This window comes from Sciurus carolinensis, chromosome 3 (assembly GCF_902686445.1).
Source record: "Sciurus carolinensis chromosome 3, mSciCar1.2, whole genome shotgun sequence".
Lineage (NCBI taxonomy): Eukaryota > Metazoa > Chordata > Mammalia > Rodentia > Sciuridae > Sciurus > Sciurus carolinensis.
Window position 1 is genome coordinate 176,599,300 of NC_062215.1, and position 19,889 is coordinate 176,619,188.

Here is a 19,889-nt window from a genome sequence, read left to right on the forward strand (position 1 = left end):
CCCAGGGTCTTGTGCATGCAAGGCAAGCACTCTACCCACGAGCTATCTCCCCAGCTCCTGGACATGCTTTTTAATTTAAAATGAAGCCTGGCAGAACCTGGGGAGGGGTTTCCCACCCCCACAGTTCCTGCTCTGGGCGCCAGCTTCCTCCCCGTGCCCTGTCCTATTTCACTTCTGCATTTACAGACAGCAGACAGTGCTGAAATTAAAATTACCCCCTGAGAAACTAGCCTGCCCCTGCACGGCCTTCCGGATCTTCCCCCTCCCGCTGAAGGGTGTTGGGAAGTCCACCCCAGAATCCAACCTGATGATGCTCTTGCCTGAGCGCACAGCCCTGAGTCTCCAGCAGTGTAAACAGCTGTCCTTTGTTCTAAAGACCCGATGCCCTTCTCTTCCTGACCCCTGGGGCTGTGGACAGCTCCTTTTTCCTGGCTTTGTACTTTCCCTGGGGATGTGGCTCCCCAGGGGAGCCGAGGTGTCAAGTGGAGGGGGAAGGGATCCCTCCCGCAAGGCCCAGCTCCCACTTCACCTCTTTCAGCTGTGAGGTCCATTTCATGGAATGTACGCAAGTCTTAAAACAGTGCGGGCCCGCCATTGCATTTCCAGCCAGCTGCCCCGCAAGGAGCCTCGGGTCTGCAAGGCTGAACCAAACAGGGCCCCTTTCCTTTACACTCTTGGGGGAGGAAGACGCAGAAACCATGACCCCAAGCAGAATGAGCTGTGGATTCTAAGCGGGGCTCCTGGGTTACTGCCTGCAGAAGCCTTGTAGAAATGATCTCTCTGGAAATTGCCAGGAACTTTCCACAGTCCTGGAGATTTTAGTGGGAGGCAGAAGGGATCGGCATCTTATTTCGCAGTCAGGGCTAACCCCTACCTCATTTGTGTCTGTGTGACTTTTGGCTCCAAATAGAAACTCACATCATCTGTTGATTGAGTAAAGCCGGGAGGCAGGTCTGCTCTCTGCTGGGATGTTCTACCTTAACAAGCTTATTTAAAATAGGAAATGCTGCTCTTTGTTTTTCCAGAATCACTCTGTTACATGCTCTAGTTACCTGCTACAGAGCGGGGAGTTTGTCCCTGGTAAGTGGGAGAGTCACTGCAGAGCGAGATCCCACTGTCTGTGGGCATCACGTTAGCAGCACACGGCTGACATAGGCTTCGGGGGCTCCTTCTCTGTTTCAAAATGACTTGATACATCTTTTCAGATGTCTGTGCAAAATGAGGAACAAAGTCTGGGGGCCTGGACCGTTAGGAATCCGGGACCGCCCCTCCCTGAGGGGAAGTATGGTGGGTGCTGACTCCTGGTCTGAGCCCCACGTTCCTTGCCCACACACAGGTGCCATTTTTCCACTGTTCCTTGAGTGCCTTGTGACCTTGAACTTGGTGTACCGAGCATCTTGTATTTGCCCCCAGGCCCATTGTCTCCCTGCTCCCTGGCTTCCCATAGTGTTTGACCATTGGGAGTCCCAGCCAGGTAACTTGTGGGGAGGGCAGGAGGATCTACCACCCTCGCTCCCAACCTGTGAGGTCCTGTTGGTTTTCTCCAGCAGAGGACTGGCTCCTGCATCTTCCTCCTGTCTGTCCCTGTGGTCTCTCGTGGGGGTAGGGCTCCCTTCCACCACTAGCTTTGGGGTGGTACACCCCACCCTTGTTGGTGTTCCTGATATTCCCAGTTTAAGGAGACATTTGTTTCCTGCCAGGACTCTGACTAATGCACATGACAACCTTCTTGTTCACATTTTACATTTTAAAATAGTTGAAAAGCACCACTTTGGGCGGATGTGTGGGGGGAAGGAGGATGCTCTCCTGCTCCTCTCTCCCTACTGTTTCTCTGCGTGCCCAGTCCCAAGACCACGGAAGGTCCCCTTGACCTCTGTTCTCCTGGATTCAAACCCTCGGCTGTGTAATAAATCCGTGGGACCGCCCATCACCGAGCCTCTCTGACCACCAGGCTGGTGGCAGGATCTGGGGATTGTAAGCAGAGCCAGCTCCTGCCTGGGGGGCTCACAGGCAGGTGGACGTGGATGTGACCTACCCTAGTGAGAATCCCCAGGCCCATCCCTGCAAGGTGCCACTGCTCCTGCTGACTCATGGTCAAGACTCTACCATCTGGAAGCCCCTCTCCCAATTCCTGGCTTTGAATTCATGAGGTTGTTAGGCTGTACCAGGGATGGCTGCCCTCCAAACAGACCCAGCTCCTCCCTGGTCACAATGCCCTGTCCTGTTGGCTGCCCTGCCTGGATACAGGCCTTTCAGGCCTGGCTTAAGAATGGCATGCCAGGGGTGGGCTGCTCCTTCCTGCTGTGTGCACATGGGGCTCCTGCCCAGTGGTCTAGACCACTCTCCTCCCCCTGCCCCTGTCCCAGCCAGCTCAGCAGCTTCTGTAATTCCTACTTGCACTCTGGCCCTCTCTTTTCCTGTTCCTAAAATGTGCTTCAGACATAAATTTTGCAAAGAGTCTCTGCAAACCCAGTCAAATCTTAGGGCCAAAGACTTGATTCTGAATAGATCTCTAAGGAGCCCCTGCCTTTACTCTTCCCTTTGCATCTATCCGTTGCTGGAGGGGACAGGCTACTTCCTGCTGGCCCACTTTCGCATGCAAAGAGTCTTCCCTTCAGGTGGGATTGGCCACTTGGGGGTCCGCTCCCTGTAGAAAGGCCAGGCGTTCTTCCTAGTGCTTTACTCTTGCCTTAATCTGTTTTCCGTTGCTGTAACTGAACACCACAGACTGGGTAACTTTTAAAACACAGAGGTTTATTTGCTGAACAGTTCTGCAGACTGAGAGCCCAAGCACAGAATGCTGGCATCAGGTGAGGGTCTTATTTACTGCATGATAATATAGCCCTGGGCATCCCTTGGGGGACAGAGCAAGCATGCTAGCTCAGGTCTCTCATCCTCTTCTGCTAAAACCGCTAATGCCATCATGGGAGCCTCATTCTCCTGACTGCTTTGAATTCTAATTATCTCCCTGGCCTGCCAGTCCCTGGCTCCCTGGGCCCCATGAACCCTCGAGTCATAAGCTCAAGGTCAAGAGCACTAAGCACCCTCTGCTGCCTGCCAGCCCCTCCCTTGGCTCTGGTCCACTAGTACCCAACACATTGATTTTCGGCTGTTTATTTCTTTCCATTTTTTCCATCTCTGAAATCGAATGTGCCTGCGATCGATCGTGTAGCATCGTTTAAGTTGTTTTTTAGAGGTACATAAACTATGGTCTTAGCTTTGGTGCCTCTTAAATCCCTGACCCTCGCTGTGCTCCGGTGCATCCTCCGGCTGAGCAGCCCTTCCCCCCTCATGGAGCCCTTCCTCCCGGCTCTGAGGTTCTCCCGTCCCTTTTCCATACACCTAATGGCGTGGCATCCTAAGCTACGATGCGCGCTCGTGGCTGTTTAACTGGATTGAGGGCACAGATCCGGCGTTGGGTCAAATTATTTTTGTTTTTCGGCTCACAACTGGTTTTGAAGTTACTTTTCAGAAAGGTGACTGGAAGAGACTACTCAGTGTAGGGCTTTATGGAAATAGGGGGATTTATTGACAAGAATAACTGTGAATCTACCGAATAGCCGTACAAAGCAAACACACACATCCCCATGCACAGAGTGCGTGTGTGCACACAGGCACACTTTGAGAGGGACGGACAGATGGGCAAGGAGACAGAACAGAGACAAGGAGAGGCACACAGAGGCAGAGACTACTTGATGAACGGCATGAGTCCTGGTGAATGACAGCAGCATTCTCTTGAAGGCAACTGTGTCCCTTGGACTTTGCCACACAGGAGGCGGGGCCCCGGGAGGTGTCTGAGTGCTTCCCAGTGGCTATGCTGGATGTCTGAGTCTATCCCACTCATCTATAATCCTGAAGACCTTCGGACCAGAGCGCTGCCCTTGCCTTGCAAGGCAGTCTCTCCGAGCTGGCAGCAGCAGGGATCTGGCTCAGAGGTGGGTGGGTGGCCTCTCCAACCCAAATCCATTTGCCCATTGGTTTATTTTCTACACGTGGTGGGTCTCATTCCTCTCAACAAGAAGGTGGCCGACAGCCCCCAAGGGAGCAGTGGGCCCCTGATGTGAAAGTCATTGTTAAAGTCAGGCACAGTGGCGCATGCTTGTAATCCCAGCAACTCAGGAGGCTGAGGCAGGAGGACTGCAAGTTCAAGGCCAGCCTGGGGAACTCTGTGAGACCCTATCTCAAAATAAAATTTAAAAAGGATGGGGATGGAGCTCAGTGGTAAAGTGTCTCTGGGTTCAATCTCCAATATCGAAATAAATGAATATAAATTTAAAAAGCTCAAAATGGGGCTGGGGATATAGCTCAGCTGATAGAGTGCTTGCCTCACATGCACAAGGCCTGGGTTCAAATCCCCAGCACCACAAAAAAAAAAAGCTCACGATGTAACTCGGTGATAGAGCACTTGCCTAGCATGTGGGAGACACTGGGTTTGATCCCTGATATGACAAAATAAATTTATAAAAACATACACACATATAAACTTGTGGCTGAGGGTGTAACTCAATGGTAAAGCACTAGTCTAGCAAGCGTAAGGCCCTGGGCTTCATCCCCAGCACCACAAAAAATATTAAAAAATAAATTTAAAAAAATGACCTTTGGTCCTGGGGGTGTAGTTCATGGAAAATCATGCGTTTCGTATGTTACACAGTCCTGAGTTCAATCCTCGACACCAAAAAGAAACAGAAATTTTATTTTATTTTATTTTATTTTTTTCTTTTTCGGTACTGGGAATCGAACTCAAGGCCTTGTGCTTGTGAGGCAAGCACTCTACCAGCTGAGATATCTCCCCAGCCCGAAACAGAAATTTTAAAAAATTATTTTAAAATTATCTCCATGGGGGAATAAACACCAGTCATTCTCCCCACCCAACACACACACACTCTAGAAAAATAAATTCTCAACTATCAAAAATAGATCTCTTAGGCTCGTGGGATTACAGGACTCCCCCTTTTTTTAATCTGTATTTTCTGATTTTGCCGTAAAGAAAATGTACTCTTTGGATAGCAAAATACTTTTTAAAATAAAAGCTTAAGACTGAAAGAAGAAAAGTCCTTTAAAAGGGTCCTTGGTGCTTCTTGCAGAAGGGCCCTTGGGAGCTGCAGGTCACAGGACGCGAGGGTCACTCCCTCGGCCTCGCTGGTCTCCGCTGCAGGTGGCCTTTGTGGTTGGGGACATTCTAGTCCCTCAAAACATGCTTCTCTTTGGGGTCCTGGCTCCAGGCCTCGGAGGGCGTCCCCATGAGACTCTTCGCTAAGCTGGACCAGCTCATCGAGTTCTACAAGAAGGAGAACATGGGGCTGGTGACCCACCTGCAGTACCCAGTGCCCCTGGAGGAGGAGGACGCGGTCGACGAGCCAGAGGAGGATGCGGGTAGGACCAGGTGGAGGGTGGCAAGAGGCTGGGAGGAACCCCCGGATCCTGCCCTCCAAGCCCCACAAGGCTGTAGATTAGAGCGTGCCAGTATCAGAAGGAGAGAGTGTGGCCTGGTGGTTAAGGACAAGTTAGGAGCACAGCTCTGGAGGCAGGCTGCCCTGGATTGCCAATCCTGCTCCCCGGCTTATAGGCTTTGCGACCTTTGGGAAGTTACTTAACCTCTTTGAACCACCAGCTTCTCGTCAAAAGAGACAGCACAGAGCAGGCAAGGTGGCACCTGTGACCAGAGTGACTCAGGGGCTAGGGTAGAAGGATGACAAGTTTGAGCCAGTCTCAGCAACTTAGAGAGACCCTACCTCAAATTAAAAAAAAAAAAAAAAGAAGACGAAAGGGCTTTGGGTGTAGATCAGTGATAGAGGGGCCCTACGTTAAATAAATCTCTAGTGCCAGAAAGAGAAAAAAAGAAAGAGAAAATTGAAAAAGAAAGAACAAAACAAAACAAAAAAAGGAGAGTCAGTGAAGATAGTACTGTATCTGCCTCTCAGTGCCAGAGGGTCAATGAGTCAAGGAGTGTGGGGATCGGAGCCCGGAACACAGCAGGCGCTCAATAAACGCAGCTAACACCATTTTCATCGTTATGATTTCACCATGAGGAAGGGAGATCCTTGCAGCTAACTGGAAGGATGAGCCAAATGTTTCTTTACATCATTAAAAGGAGGGAGGGGTGGGGGAGGACAGCCCCTAAAAACCTGTTGGGGGAAAAAAAGACCCCTAAAAGCACGTGAGCCTCAGGGTGGCCTTCTGCACAGTGTGGGGACAAAGACCCACAGGCAATTCACATAGAAAAGTTGTTCAGGAAGGTGGCTGGCCTGGGGCACACTTTTTCCTTCTCTAAGGTTCATTTTCTAAAAGAAACCAGGAGACCCTACCTGAGCCCCTCAGCTGCTGGGGCTTTTCTGGGAGGGAGAGATGAGACCAGAACGGCTGGCACCCCTGGCCCTGGCCCCAGCCATGAGCTGGCCACCCTGTCTGTCCTTCCCCTGTGGGCTGGCGACCCTGCTTCTTCCCGCCTCCCGGGGCCCCCCACCCTGTGGGCGCACAGCTCACTGCTTGCAGAGCCTCCTTGCTGGCCTCGGTGGTGACAGCGAGGGCCAGCCAGAGCATCTTGCTAAAGGACCAGGCTCCCCAGAGGCTAGTGGGACCCAGGCAGGCCATGTCCCTTCTCCCCGTCCCTGATCCAAGTAAGAGGTGGCTTTGGGGATAAGCAAGGTCCAGCTGTGGCGTGGTCAGAGCTGTGTGAGTCCATAGCCACTAGGGCTGTGCCTTGGCCACCTGTGCCCCGGATGTCCCCAGGGTCCCAAGGCCATGGCATGGTCTGGACCTCTGGGAAGCTGTCCTGCAGAGGTGCCTTCTACATGCCACCATCCTCACTTCCCTTGGGTCACCCACCCTGACTTGCTGTGACCCTCTGGGATGCTGTCTGGACAAAGACCCTGATACACTTCCTGTAAGGCCTGGAAAGAGAAGCCCAGTCTCATGACCCTGGCTTCACTTCCCCAGTGGAGGCCATTCAGAGGTCACTGGAACCAAGAGCAGTGTGACAGGCGGCACCCGGTCCAAGGGTCTCACCGACTCAGGTCTTCTCAGGGCGCTGCAGCCCCGCTGCTCAAAACAGACTCATAGCCATCTTCTGAGCTCCAGAGGGGACAGGAAATGAAGTGCCAGCCACTAAGGAAAGTGTCCCTCTGCAGTGCTGTGGCTGGAGGCTGGAGGGGCTGGTGGGAGTAGGAAGGGCTTGGGCAGGGTGGCCCTGGGCCTGGGGGACTCAACAGCCTTTGCGTGTTTGTGGTACATGCAGGAAGGAGATTCTTCTACAGGGGCAGGCAAGGGTCCCAGCTCCAAGTCGTTCATTTAGCTTTTCAGGTGTTTGAGTGAGGGGACCCTGTCACTTTCTCAAGGCATCTCCAAGGTCTGGGGAGAGAGAAGGAGGGCAGAAGCGGAGGTGCAGAGAGAGGGGTCCAGGAGAGAGAAGAGCAGCTGGGGGCCTGGCCGCCTCCCTCACTGGGTCTCCACCTTATGCTCTGGCCTCATTCTGGGGACTGTCCTCCGCCTGGTCCAAGGCACTTGCCCCGGTCCCTGAAAGCAGCGTCTGTGCTGCTAACCTGCCTGGCTCTGTGTGTCCAAGGTCAGTAGTCCTGCAGGCCAACCTGTCCCCTGCACCTGGTGGGGCCCGCTGACCCTGGCAGGTGTTCGCCACGTTCCACAGTGGGACAGACGACCTCAGGAGGCCCAGGTCCAAGGATCATGAACACCAGGTCTGCTGCAGGAAGCTCTGTCTAGCGAGGGAGTCTGGAGGAAGTGAGGAGGCGGAAGAGCCGTGGGGCACAGACGGGGAGCTGGACTTGGTGGCCAGGACCTCACAGGGCTGTGGTGGGGCGTGGGGGCAGGTCTGCATGCACAGCATCCTCACCAGTGACCTTGCTGCCGTTCTCTTGGGTAGAAAGTGTCCTGTCTCCACCCGAGTTGCCACCGAGAAACATCCCACTCTCTGGCGGGCCTTGTGAGGCCAAGGAGCTACCTCTTCCGGCTGAGAACCCCAGAGCGGCCGAGGCCAGCCGGCCAAGCCTCTCCGAGACACTGTTTCAGCGGCTGCAGAGCATGGACACCAGCGGGTGAGTCCCCACCGGGCAGGTCCCCTCAGAGGCCAGCTGTGGTGTCAGCACTGGCTCTCAGGCCACACTTGGGAAGCATGCCAGTCCCGAGGAAGGGGGACCTCATTCCTGCAGTCCACCTCTGTGCACCTTTCCATTCGGGTCATTAATCGCAAGGTAGAAAACCCATTTATATGGTTTTAGACAAGATTATTTCTCCCTCAAGTCTCTTTTGTTTTTGCCTATTTTTCTATTGGGATCTGAATGTTTTTGTCATCAAGTTTTTTTTTTTTTTTTTTTGTTCTTCACATGTATTCTTTTATTGAATCCTCACAACACCCTTCTGTCCTACCATTATCTCCATTTTCCCAACCAACATATTGGGAAAGTTAACCAACAGTTAAAAAAATGTAGGGTTGAAATTTCTGGCTGGAGGTCCTCAATGTTCAACCACTAAACTCTAGTTTAGAAAACACTGGTTGAAATGAGGTTGAACCAGTGACTGATTAATTGATTCTGCTACAGGATTTATTACTCCCTTTTATGTGTTGTTATGAATGACAAATTTACCAGAGTACAATATACCATAAAGTTTCTTAAACTTTTTATTTTTTTATTTTTTTATTATTGTAAACAAATGGGATACATGTTGTTTCTCTGTACATGGCGTAATCATTTGTGTAATCATAAATTTACATAGGGTAATGTTTGATTCATTCTGTTATTTTTTCCCTTCCCTCCCACCCCTCCCACCCCTCTTTTCCCTCTATACAGTCCTTCCTTCCTCCATTCTTGCCCCCCTCCCTAACCCTAACTCTAACCCTAACACTAACCCCTCCCACCCCCCATTATGTGTCATCATCCACTTATTAGCGATATCATTCGTCCATTGGTTTTTTGAGATTGGCTTATCTCACTTAGCATGATATTCTCCAGTTTCATCCATTTGCCTGCAAATGCCATAATTTTTTCATTCTTTATGGCTGCTGAGTAATATTCCATTGTATATATATACCACATTTTTTTTATCCATTCATCAATTGAAGGACATCTAGGTTGGTTCCACAATCTGGCTATTGTGAACTGAGCAGCTATGAACATTGATGTGGCTGTATCTCTGTAATATGCTGATTTTAAGTCCTTCGGGTATAGGCCAAGGAGTGGGATAGCTGGGTCAAATGGTGGTTCCATTCCAAGTTTTCTAAGGAGTCTCCACACTGCTTTCCAGAGTGGCTGCACTAATTTGCAGCCCCACCAGCAATGTAAGAGTGTACCTTTCTCCCCACATCCTCGCCAACACCTGTTGTTGCTTATATTCTTGATAATCGCCATTCTAATTGGGGTGAGATGGAATCTTAGGGTGGTTTTGATTTGCATTTCTCTTATTACTAGAGATGTGGAACATTTTTCCATATGTTTGTTGATTGCCTGTAGATCTTCTTCTGTGAAGTGTCTATTCATTTCCTTAGCCCATTTTTCAATTGGATTATTTGCATTCTTGGTGTAGAGTTTTTTGAGTTCTTTATAGATTCTGGAGATTAGCGCTCTATCTGAAGTATGATTGGCAAAGATTTTCTCCCACTCTGTAGGCTCTTTCTTCGCATTGCTGATAGTTTCCTTTGCTGAGAGAAAGCATAATTTCATAATTTCATAATTTCTTGCTCTATTTCTGTAAGGTACATCATTGGGATTTTAATTGGAATTGCATTGAATCTGTATAGCACTTTTGGTAGTATGGCCATTTTGACAATATTAATTCTTCCTATCCAAGAACATGGGAGATCTTTCCATCTTCTAAGGTTTTCTTTAATTTCTTTCTTTAGTGTTCTGTAGTTCTCATTGTAGAGGTCTTTCACCTCTTTTGTGAGATTGATTCCCAAGTATTTTATTTTTTTCGAAGCTATTGTGAATGGGGTAGTTTTCCTGATTTCTCTTTCTGAAGATTCATCGCTTATGTATAAAAATGCCTTAGATTTATGTGCATTGATCTTATATCCCGCTACTTTACTGAATTCACTTATGAGATCTAAAAGTTTTCTGGTGGAATTTCCTGGTTTCTCTAAGTATACAATCATATCATCAGCAAATAGGGATAGTTTGAGTTCTTCTTTTCCTATTCGTATCCCTTTAATTTCTTTGGTCTGTCTAATTGTTCTGGCTAGACAAGGACGATATTGAATAGAAGTGGTGAAAGAGGGCATCCCTGCCTTGTTCCAGTTTTTAGAGGAAATGCTTTCAGTTTTTCACCATTTAGAATGATATTAGCCATGGGCTTAGCGTAGATGGCTTTTACAATGTTAAGGAATGTTCCCACTATCCCTATTTTTTCTAGTGTTTTGAGCATGAAGGGGTGCTGTATTTTATCAAATGCTTTTTCTGCATCTATCGAAATAATCATGTGATTCTTGACTTTAAGTCTATTGATATGGTGAATGACATTTATTGATTTCCTGATGTTGAACCAACCTTGCATCCCTGGGATGAAACCCACTTGATCATGGTGCACTATCTTTTTAATATGTTTTTGTATGCGATTTGCTAAAATTTTGTTGAGAATTTTTGCGTCGATGTTCATTAAGGATATTGGTCTGAAATTTTCTTTCCTCGATGTGTCTCTGTCTGGTTTAGGTATCAGGGTAATATTGGCTTCATAGAATGAGTTTGGGAGGGTTCCCTCCTCTTCTATTTTCTGGAATACTTTGAGAAGTATTGGAATGAGCTCTTCTTTAAAGGTTTTGTAGAACTCGGCTGAGAACCCATCTGGTCCTGGACTTTTCTTTGTTGGTAGGCTATTGATGACTTCTTCTATTTCATTACTTGAAATTGGTCTATTTAAATTGTGTATGTCCTCCTCGTTCAGTTTAGGCAATTCATATGTCTCTAGAAACCTGTTGATGTCTTCAAAATTTTCTATTTTGTTGGAGTATAGATTTTCAAAATAACTTCTAATTATGTTTTGTATTTCAGGCGTGTCTGTTGTGATATTTCCTTGTTCATTCCGAATTTTAGTGATTTGGGTTTTCTCTCGTCTTCTCTTTGTTAGTGTGGCTAAAGGTTTATCAATTTTGTTTATTTTTTTGAAGAACCAACTATTTATTTTGTCAATTTTTTGTATTGTTTCTTTTGTTTCAATTTCGTTGACTTCAGCTCTGAGTTTAACTATTTCCTGTCTTCTACTACTTTTGGTGTTGATCTGTTCTTCTTTTTCTAGGACTTTGAGCTGTAGTGTTAGGTCGTTTATTTTTTGAGTTTTACTTCTTTTATTAAATGCGCTCCATGAAATAAATCTTCCTCTAAGTACTGCTTTCATAGTGTCCCAGAGATTTTGATATGATGTTTCTTTGTTCTCATTTACCTCTAAGAATTTTTAAATTTCCTTCCTAATATCTTCTGTTATCCATTCATCATATAATAGGATATTGTTTAATCTCCAGGTGTTGGAGTAGTTTCTGTTTTTTACTCTTTCATTTATTTCTAACTTCAATCCATTATGATCTGATAGAATACAAGGTAGTGTCTCTGTCTTCTTGTATTTGCTGACATTAGCTCTGTGGCATAATATATGGTCTATTTTAGAGAAGGATCCATGTGCTGCTGAGAAGAAAGTGTATTCACTCTTGGTTGGATGGTATATTCTATAAATGTTTGTTAAGTCTAAATTATTGATTGTGTTATTGAGATCTCTGGTTTCTTTGTTCAATTTTTGTTTGGAAGATCTGTCCAGTGGTGAGAGAGGCGTGTTAAAATCACCTAGTATTATTGTGTTATGGTCTATTTGGTTTCTAAAATTGAGAAGGATTTGTTTAACATACATGGATGAGCCACTGTTTGGGGCATAGATGTTTATGATTGTTATATCTTGCTGATTTATGCTTCCCTTAAGCAGTATGAAATGTCCTTCTTTATCCCTTCTGACTAACATTGGCTTGAAGTCCACATTATCTGAAATGAGGATGGATACTGTAGCTTTTTTGCTGAGTCCATGTGCATGGTATGTTTTTCCCCATCCTTTCACCTTTAGTCTATGGGTATCTCTTTCTATGAGGTGAGTCTCTTGCAGGCAACATATTGTTGGATCTTTCTTTTTAATCCAATCTGCCAGTCTATGTCTTTTGATTGATGAATTCAGGCCATTAACATTTAAGGTTATTATTGAGATATGATTTGTATTCCCAGTCATTTGGTTCATATTTAAAATTTTATTTATTTATTTATTTATTTATTTATTTATTTTTTGACATATCTTGGTTCCTCCTTTATTTGACAGTTCCTTTAGGGTAATTCCTCCCTTTGCTGATTTGCTTCTTTGTTTTTTATCTCTTCCTCATGAAATATTTTGCTGAGAATGTTCTGTAATGCTGGCTTTCTTTTTGTAAATTCTTTTAGCTTTTGTTTATCATGGAATGATTTTATTTCATCGTCAAATTCGAAGGTAAGTTTTGCTGGGTATAAGATTCTTGGTTGGCATCCATTTTCTTTCAGAGCTTGAAAAATGTTGTTCCAGGCCCTTCTAGCTTTTAGGGTCTGGATTGAAAAATCTGCTGATATCCGTATTGATTTCCCCCTGAATGTAATTTGGTTCTTTTCTCTCACAGCCTTTAAAATTCTGTCTTTATTTTGTATGTTAGGTATTTTCATTATAATGTGCCTTGGTGTGGGTCTGTTGTAATTTTGTGTATTTGGAGTCCTATAAGCCTCTTGGACTTGATTTTCCATTTCATTCTTCAGATTTGGGAAATTTTCTGATATTATTTCATTGAATAGATTATTCATTCCTTTGGTTTGTTTCTCTAAGCCTTCCTCAATCCCAATAATTCTCAAATTTGGCCTTTTCATGATATCCCATAGTTCTTGCAGATTCTGTTCATGATTTCTTATCATCTTCTCTGTTTGTTCAACTTTGCTTTTGAGGTTAAATATTTTGTCTTCAATATCTGAAGTTCTGTCTTCTAGGTGTTCTATCCTATTGGTTATGCTTTCTATGGAGTTCTTAATTTGGTTTATTGTTTCCTTCATTTCAAGGATTTCTGTTTGGTTTTTTTTCAATATCTCTAACTCTTTATTGAAATGATCTTTTGCTTCCTGTATTTGCTCTTTTAACTGTCGATTGGTGCTATCATTCAATGCCTGCATTTGCTCTTTCATCTCATCATTCAATGCCTGCATTTGCTCTTTCATCTCATCATTCAATGCCTGCATTTGCTCTTTCATCTCATCGTTTGCTTCCCTAATCATTTTAATTATGTACATTCTGAACTCCCTTTCTGTCTTTTCTTCTGCCATGCTGTCGTTGGATTTTATTGATGTAACATCTAGATTTGTTTGGGGCATTTTCTTCCCTTGTTTTCTCATATTGTTCAGGAATCAGTGGGTCATTAAGATATTGCAGATTTCCTCTATCGACTTATAATGTCCCTGAAGATTGCTAGTATATCCCCTCTTATCCTTCAGTAGCCTGAAGTCTTGGAGGAAGTTGATAATGCGGAGCTCCACGAAGAAGCTGCCTCTCTAGGGGTGGTGACCCTCAGGTGGCATATATTCCCTGCTAGTGGGCAGAGGTGCCTCCACTTGTTGACCAATGGTCAGCCAATGGGGAACTAGGCTGCGGGCTGAGGCAAGTCCTGTTGGTGCCTGTGTCTCTGGTTTTACTGTCCCTGTGGGAAAACCTCACCCGGCAGGGAAGACTCACTCGGTGGGGACGTCTTGCTGATCAGTTCCCCTCCTAGAGGTTCCCCTCAATCTACAACTACCGCCTGGGCTGGGCTGTCTTCCTCTGCAATGTTCCCAGGGGCCCGGACCTACCTCCTGGGCCTGGGAGTCTCACCCTTCGCAGGCGAGTCTCCTTAGGCTGCCTCTCCCAGAGAATCTGCCCGCAGTCCTGGAAACTTCGCTCCGCCCCTAGGCGTGTCTCTGTGTGGCTCTTCCAGCAAGAAGCCACCTAGCTCCTGGGACCCTGCTCTGCACCTAATCGCCTGGCTATGCGGCCCCTCCTCTGAGCCGCCACCTGGAGCCCTGTACAATAGCTCCGATACCCAGAGACCCGCCACCTCCTCCGGACAGCAGCCGGGTTTCCGACGCAGTCACTAGGAGTCCAAGCAACTCACTTCGTGTCTCCTCCTCCCGCCAACCGCCCGTAGCCCTAGGCAGTCACTCCAAGTCCAAGTGACCCGCCCTGTTTTGTCATCAAGTTTTATGACCTCTTATACATGAGCCCTTTCTCCATCCTTCTGAAGTGGGGGGGATCTATCTTCCAGCTCGTTGCTTACTTTTTAAAGTTTTGGAATGTTTTTATGTCGATACATGTTGGAACCTTCTGAAGAGCATGCGTCATTCCCTTTGTGGATGCAAAATGACTTGCATCATTAGAAGTCACTGCTGTTCCTTGGGCAGAGGGCAGTTCGCCACCCACAACTGCCAACGTTCCTAAAGTCAGTCACCCCAGGAGGCACACGAATTCTCACAACAACCGGACACAGAGGGATCCCTAACACAGAGCTCACCCCGAGTCTCAGAAAGGTCAGCTCCAGGGTCCAGGAAACCCAGAGTGATTTTCCCTGCCCTCATGCCACACAGGGCTCCCTTTCAGGCCCCAGGAGGGCACTGCAAAATTATTGCCCCATTAGGGGGCACAGGACCAAATGGTGACATTCATAAAAGAGCCCGGAGAGGGGATGGGCACCCGGAGCTAGGGACAGGGGAGCCGTGATCCTGGGTGTGCGATTCAGGGGGCTCGGGCTGACGGGTGTGCCCAGGTTGGAAACACGCAGACAAATGTGGTAGCTCCCTGCCTTTTGAGCACTTGTTGCTCTCAGGCTGTTGACTTGAGTCCTTGGGTCCAGCTGAAGGAGTCGGCCATCTCCAGGGGCCGAGTGGGACTCTCAGGGCCACGTGTCTGGGCTGAGGGGGCCCTGACCACACGCTGCATTCCCATGCAACCTGCTCTCCCAGTTGCCCACATTCCTCCTGTGACCAGCTGATCCCTGAGCTCCAGGACACGGGTCCTCTGCACCTACGAGGACAAGCAGGCAACTGCGTTCCTTACATTGGGAGCCCCAAGGAGGGTTTGATACAGACACTGTCCACAGAGTGCGGTGGAGTGGTGGGGAATCACTGTGGAGGACAGAGTGTGGCCGTGTGATCCCAAAGGCCAGGGCATGAGCAGCCAGACCTGCCACCTGCCTCATCCCTCCTGCCCTCTCTCCCTCCCACCGGTGCTTCCCAGGCCCACCCAACAGGAAACCAGGGCCAAGAGAGCCCTGGACTTGTCCAGTCATCGCTGCTCCCCTGGGCACAGGGAGGACGGAGGCCAGGGAGAGGATCTGAAAGGAAATAGCTCCTCCTTCTTGTCACCAGCCGGCCAAACTCAAGCTGCCACAGGGGCTTCCGGTGGCCGTTCTCTCTGCCTGGAAAACCTTCCCTCAGCTCCCACATCACCAGCTCCGGGTGTTGCTCCCCCTGATCTGAGACCAGGCGTGCTGGGCATGAAGGACTCTCCTGAGGTCACAAGCATGAGATGACCTCGTAAGCAGGACTCTGGGCAGCAGATGTGGACCTGCCTGCTGTGCTCACTTGCTGAGGTCCCACTGCCCCCTCAGAACAGGCCACTGTTGAGCTTGTCCACCCAACAGTGGACCTGAGGGAGCCGGCTCACGTGCGCAGCTCTGGCTGCGTGGGTACAACGGCCTTGCCACATGCCTGACTCCCAGGCACTGGTGTGGAAAGAGGGGGTTCTCTACTGCAGACACACCCCAGGACTCTGGAGGCTGTGCTCTGCGTCCCCGTGGGACTTCCAGAAACTACCATGGCCTCTCTTCCCACCATAAGTACCTCTGCTGCCATGGGGTGTACGCAGTCCTACAGCCCCGGCGGGGAACTGCCATACCCCGCATGGACCTGCCACACAGCTGCTTCCTGCTTTGGGGCACATGGAGCTGGCCGCCCTCCATGGCACCCAGGAACAGGGCCGAGCACTAGTTGCCGGCGCGGTGTGGACGGCACAGGCTGTCCCCAGCACTCCTTCCTGTGAGGTGGAGGCACAGGGTGTGATCCAGGGTGCAAACGGCATCTAGTCCCAAGGGGGCTGGCCAGCTCCTGCAGCCTCTCTGAAGTGAGCCCACACCTCCCTCCTTGGCTGGACAATGTTGGCTTTCCACCCCAGCTACAGGTCTGGTGGCCGGAAGGGAGACAAAGAGATCTCCTGAGAGCGGGTCACGACTTACACATCGGAGGGCTTTGCCTCATCTTCAGGCAGGCCTGGGGAGCAGGCTGCAACAGGAAGGAAGCTACACTTCGGGGCCCTCGTGTCCCCCGGCTTAGCCCATGGCCTGGCCTGAAGCAGGCGCCATGATATGCTGGATGAATTAATAAGTCAGCGCACCGTCTCCTCCATGAATTAATAACTCAAAAGCATTTGGGGGCTTCTTTGTGAGAAAAAGCTCCCACCACTCCCAAACTGGGCTGCCCTCCTATCCTCCGATTTGGCAAAACACAAAGGAAGCGCCTGCGGGTACAAGCCAAGCCACTGGCTGCTAAGATACCTGTCGTTTTTCTTCCCATCTGTTTGCCCAAGAGCTGAATCGTCAGTGTTTTTAACCAATTGGTACCTTGTCATGATCACCCCAATATATTCCAAATAACCAATGCTATTAAAAGTTCCAGGGAGACCCTGTTGTGTTGTTTCCTTGGATTTCTATTTCTCCCACGTCGAGATGCCAAATGCAGTGAACTCCTTGGGGTTCAGGGACCCCCCAAGGTGCCCTCAACACTCCCCCACTCCTGTGGACTCCATTGCCTAATCAGTCCTGCTGATGGGGTGCACGTGTAGGTGAGGGGTCCTGCCAGGCTAGGGCAGAGCAAGGCAGGACGCCCAGCCATCAGGAAGGCCTGGGGTCCTTCAGGACACTTGCATACCTGTGCGCGGGTCCCCTTGGTCTCACCGCAGGGGCAGAGGGGCAGGTCGGGTCCAGGAGGGGTCTCTTCTCAGGTTTGCTTCTCAGCTAACTCAGCCTGGGAAAGTGCGAGTGAATTTCGGGGAGGGACGAGGGGCTCTGTCAGCACCCCAGCTCCAGAGCTGATTCTGCGCTGTGCTTTAGAGATCACCTACAGTGGCTGCCACGTCCCTTTCACATGGAGGGCCGCCTTTAGATCATTCTTGATGACAAGACTCCCTGCGCTGTCTTTTGTACAAGTCAGTTGGGTCTCCTCAGTTAGGTCATGGGTAACAAGTTAATTATTACAAGGTTTCTGAGCAAACTTAACCTTCTTGGATAAGCATGGTCTATATCTTTATGTCAAGTCTTCTTTTTCTTACATCCCCACTCCTTTTTATTTTATTTTTTAATTTTGAGACAGGGCCTCACTAAGTGGCTGAGGCTGACCTCAAACTTGCAACTCTCCTGCCTCAGCCTCCCCAGTTTCTGGGATTGCTGGCATGTGCCAGTCCATTCACTTTTTTTTGCGGGGAGGGGGATTACCAGGGGTTGAACTCAGACGGGCTTTGTCACTGAGCCACATCCCCAGTCCTTTTTGTTTTCTATTTTGAGACAGGGTCTCTCTAAGTTGCTGAGGCTGGCTTTGAATTTGTGATCCTTCTGCCTCAGCCTCCCATATTGCTAGGATTCCAGGCACACGCCACTGCACCCAGCCCCCATTCACTTTTTATTTTATTTTATTACCCCTCCTTTTAAAATTTTTTTCTTGTTTTAGTTGTATATAAACCTTTATTTAATTTATGTATTTATATGCGGTACTGAGAATCGAACCCAGGGCCTCACACGTGCTAGGCAAGCGCTCTGCCACTGAGCCACAAGCCTGGCCCCACCCCATTCATTTTTTGAATTAGAAACTGGGGCCAGATCAGGGAGGGCAAAGCCGGGGCACCTGGGCAGTCCAGCCGCCACCTCCATTCCCAGCCCTGTCATTACCCAGACGTCCCCCTGAGCCTGGGAAGGCTCCGAGCTCACCAGTGTGGCGCTCCAGCTTTGGCTGTGGATTTGGAGTTGGCGTGTAAGCCAAAGCCACTTGCCATGTCCAGACTTCTGGCCCCCTGAGTCTCGTGAGTAGAGGAGACGGGGGAATTGCGGGCGTGCCCACGTCTGTCTTCTTTTTAAAGGACATCCATTTCCCAAGCCCCAGCCACGTCGCCTCGTTCCAGCAGCACCCCAGGAGAGACACCTGCTCTTGCTGATGTCTCTGCCTCGCTCTTCCCTGGGCCTCCCCTGCAGAGAGGCCCAGGGACCTTCGCGCAGGTTTGCAGGCATTGTCCTCCAGGACCACGGCTCAGCCTGAGACCAGGGAACCCAGCGCATCATGGTCCTTGCCGTGACTGCTTCTGTTTTGCTTTTTCCTCTTCAGGCTTCCCGAAGAGCATCTGAAAGCCATCCAAGATTACCTGAGCACCCAGCTCGCCCTGGACTCTGAGTTTGTGAAGACGGGCTCCAACAGCCTCCCCCACCTGAAGAAACTGACCTCACTGCTCTGCAAGGATCTCTATGGGTAACAGCAGGCCCTGGGCGGGGTGGGTGGAGGATGCGGCAGCAGAAGACGCCTGGAGGAGCCTCAGCTCCTGGGCTGTCCCAGTGTCCTGCTGCCCTCACAGTAATTGGGTAGCGGGTAGAGCTTTGTGGTTGTCTGCAAGGTTTGTTTTCATAGCATCTGAGCTGTAGTGTGCGTGTGTGTGTGTGTGCGTGCGAGTGTACTTCCTGGTGCTGGGATGGAGCAAATGCTCCACCACTGAGCAGCAGCTCCTGCCTGTTTTGTTGTCTAACTAAAGTTTATTTGAGGCACGGTGGAGCACAGTTGTAATCCCAACTACCCAGGAGGCTGAGGAAGGAGGATTGCAAGTTTGAGGCCAGCCTCAGCAATTTAGCGAGGCTCTAAGCAACTTAGTGAGACCCTGACTCAAACTTAAAAATAAAAAGTGCTGGGGATGTGGCTCAGGGCTTAAGCACCCTTTGGTTCAATCCCCAGTGCAAAAAAAAAAAAAAAAAAAAAAGTTATTTTGAAGTGGGTAGCTCTGGGAAGTAGGGAGAAGCAGAGGTCACTTGGTCAGGATCCTCTTTAGCCTTTGGCTCCCATTCTTCCTATGGCAGCCAGCGCATTGATGGGCACCTAAGGGCACCAGTTTATCTTCTGGGTTGGTGGTGATAGCCCAAGATTTCCAGTGATGGCTATTTTTCAAAGTAATTCACCAAAGGTTCAACTTTCCAATATTGAATTCATTAAACAACCAATGGTAAAAAATTCTGGTTTTGTAAAGATTCTCTTGATTTGACATTTTTATTTCATTAACCTTAAACTGAACTTCAAGTTTAATTGCATTTTAATTGCTAGAAGTGCAAAAGTAAGAGGAATTAGCAAAGAATAATATTTTAAAAGCTTAAAACTGGCGGGGGGGGGCGGGGGCGCTGAGGCAGGAGGATGGAAAGCTGAAGGCTGGGCTCAGTGGTATAGGGAGACCCTGACTCAGAATAAAAATAAAAGTAAAACAGGCAGGGGATGTGGCTCGGTGGTAAAGTGCCCTGGGTTTAATCCTGGTACACACACACACACACACTCACACACACACACTCACATACTCATAGAGTTACAAGGAGTCAAAACAAACCTGTCATAAATGAAAGGTCAGTGTTTCGGTTGGAAAATTGCCATTTCCTGTGGACGAGGACGCCCGGACCTGTGCTCCTTTGTTTTACTTCACACACAGCAGTTTCCAGATTCTCCAGCTAGATTCTCTGTTGCCGTGTCAATTGTGGCTTAGGTAATGTACAGAAAAGGCTCTTCCATTGTCAGAAATCAAGTTCAACTCCTAAAAGCACAATCAGTACATCTGGTAAATTAGACAAATAATTTCTCTGACAAATG

General features: G+C 48.6%; 1 protein-coding gene across 1 annotated transcript in view; it reads left to right on the forward strand.

Annotated features, from left to right (window-relative positions):
• The window catches only part of Inpp5d (inositol polyphosphate-5-phosphatase D), a 115,698-nt gene that overhangs the window by 41,971 nt on the left and 53,838 nt on the right, over window positions 1–19,889 (forward strand). The window contains exons 3-5 of the mRNA XM_047545804.1: window positions 5,223–5,373; window positions 7,877–8,048; window positions 18,381–18,521. Of these exons, the coding sequence (XP_047401760.1) occupies window positions 5,223–5,373; window positions 7,877–8,048; window positions 18,381–18,521 (464 nt within the window). The remainder of the gene's footprint in view (window positions 1–5,222; window positions 5,374–7,876; window positions 8,049–18,380; window positions 18,522–19,889) is intronic.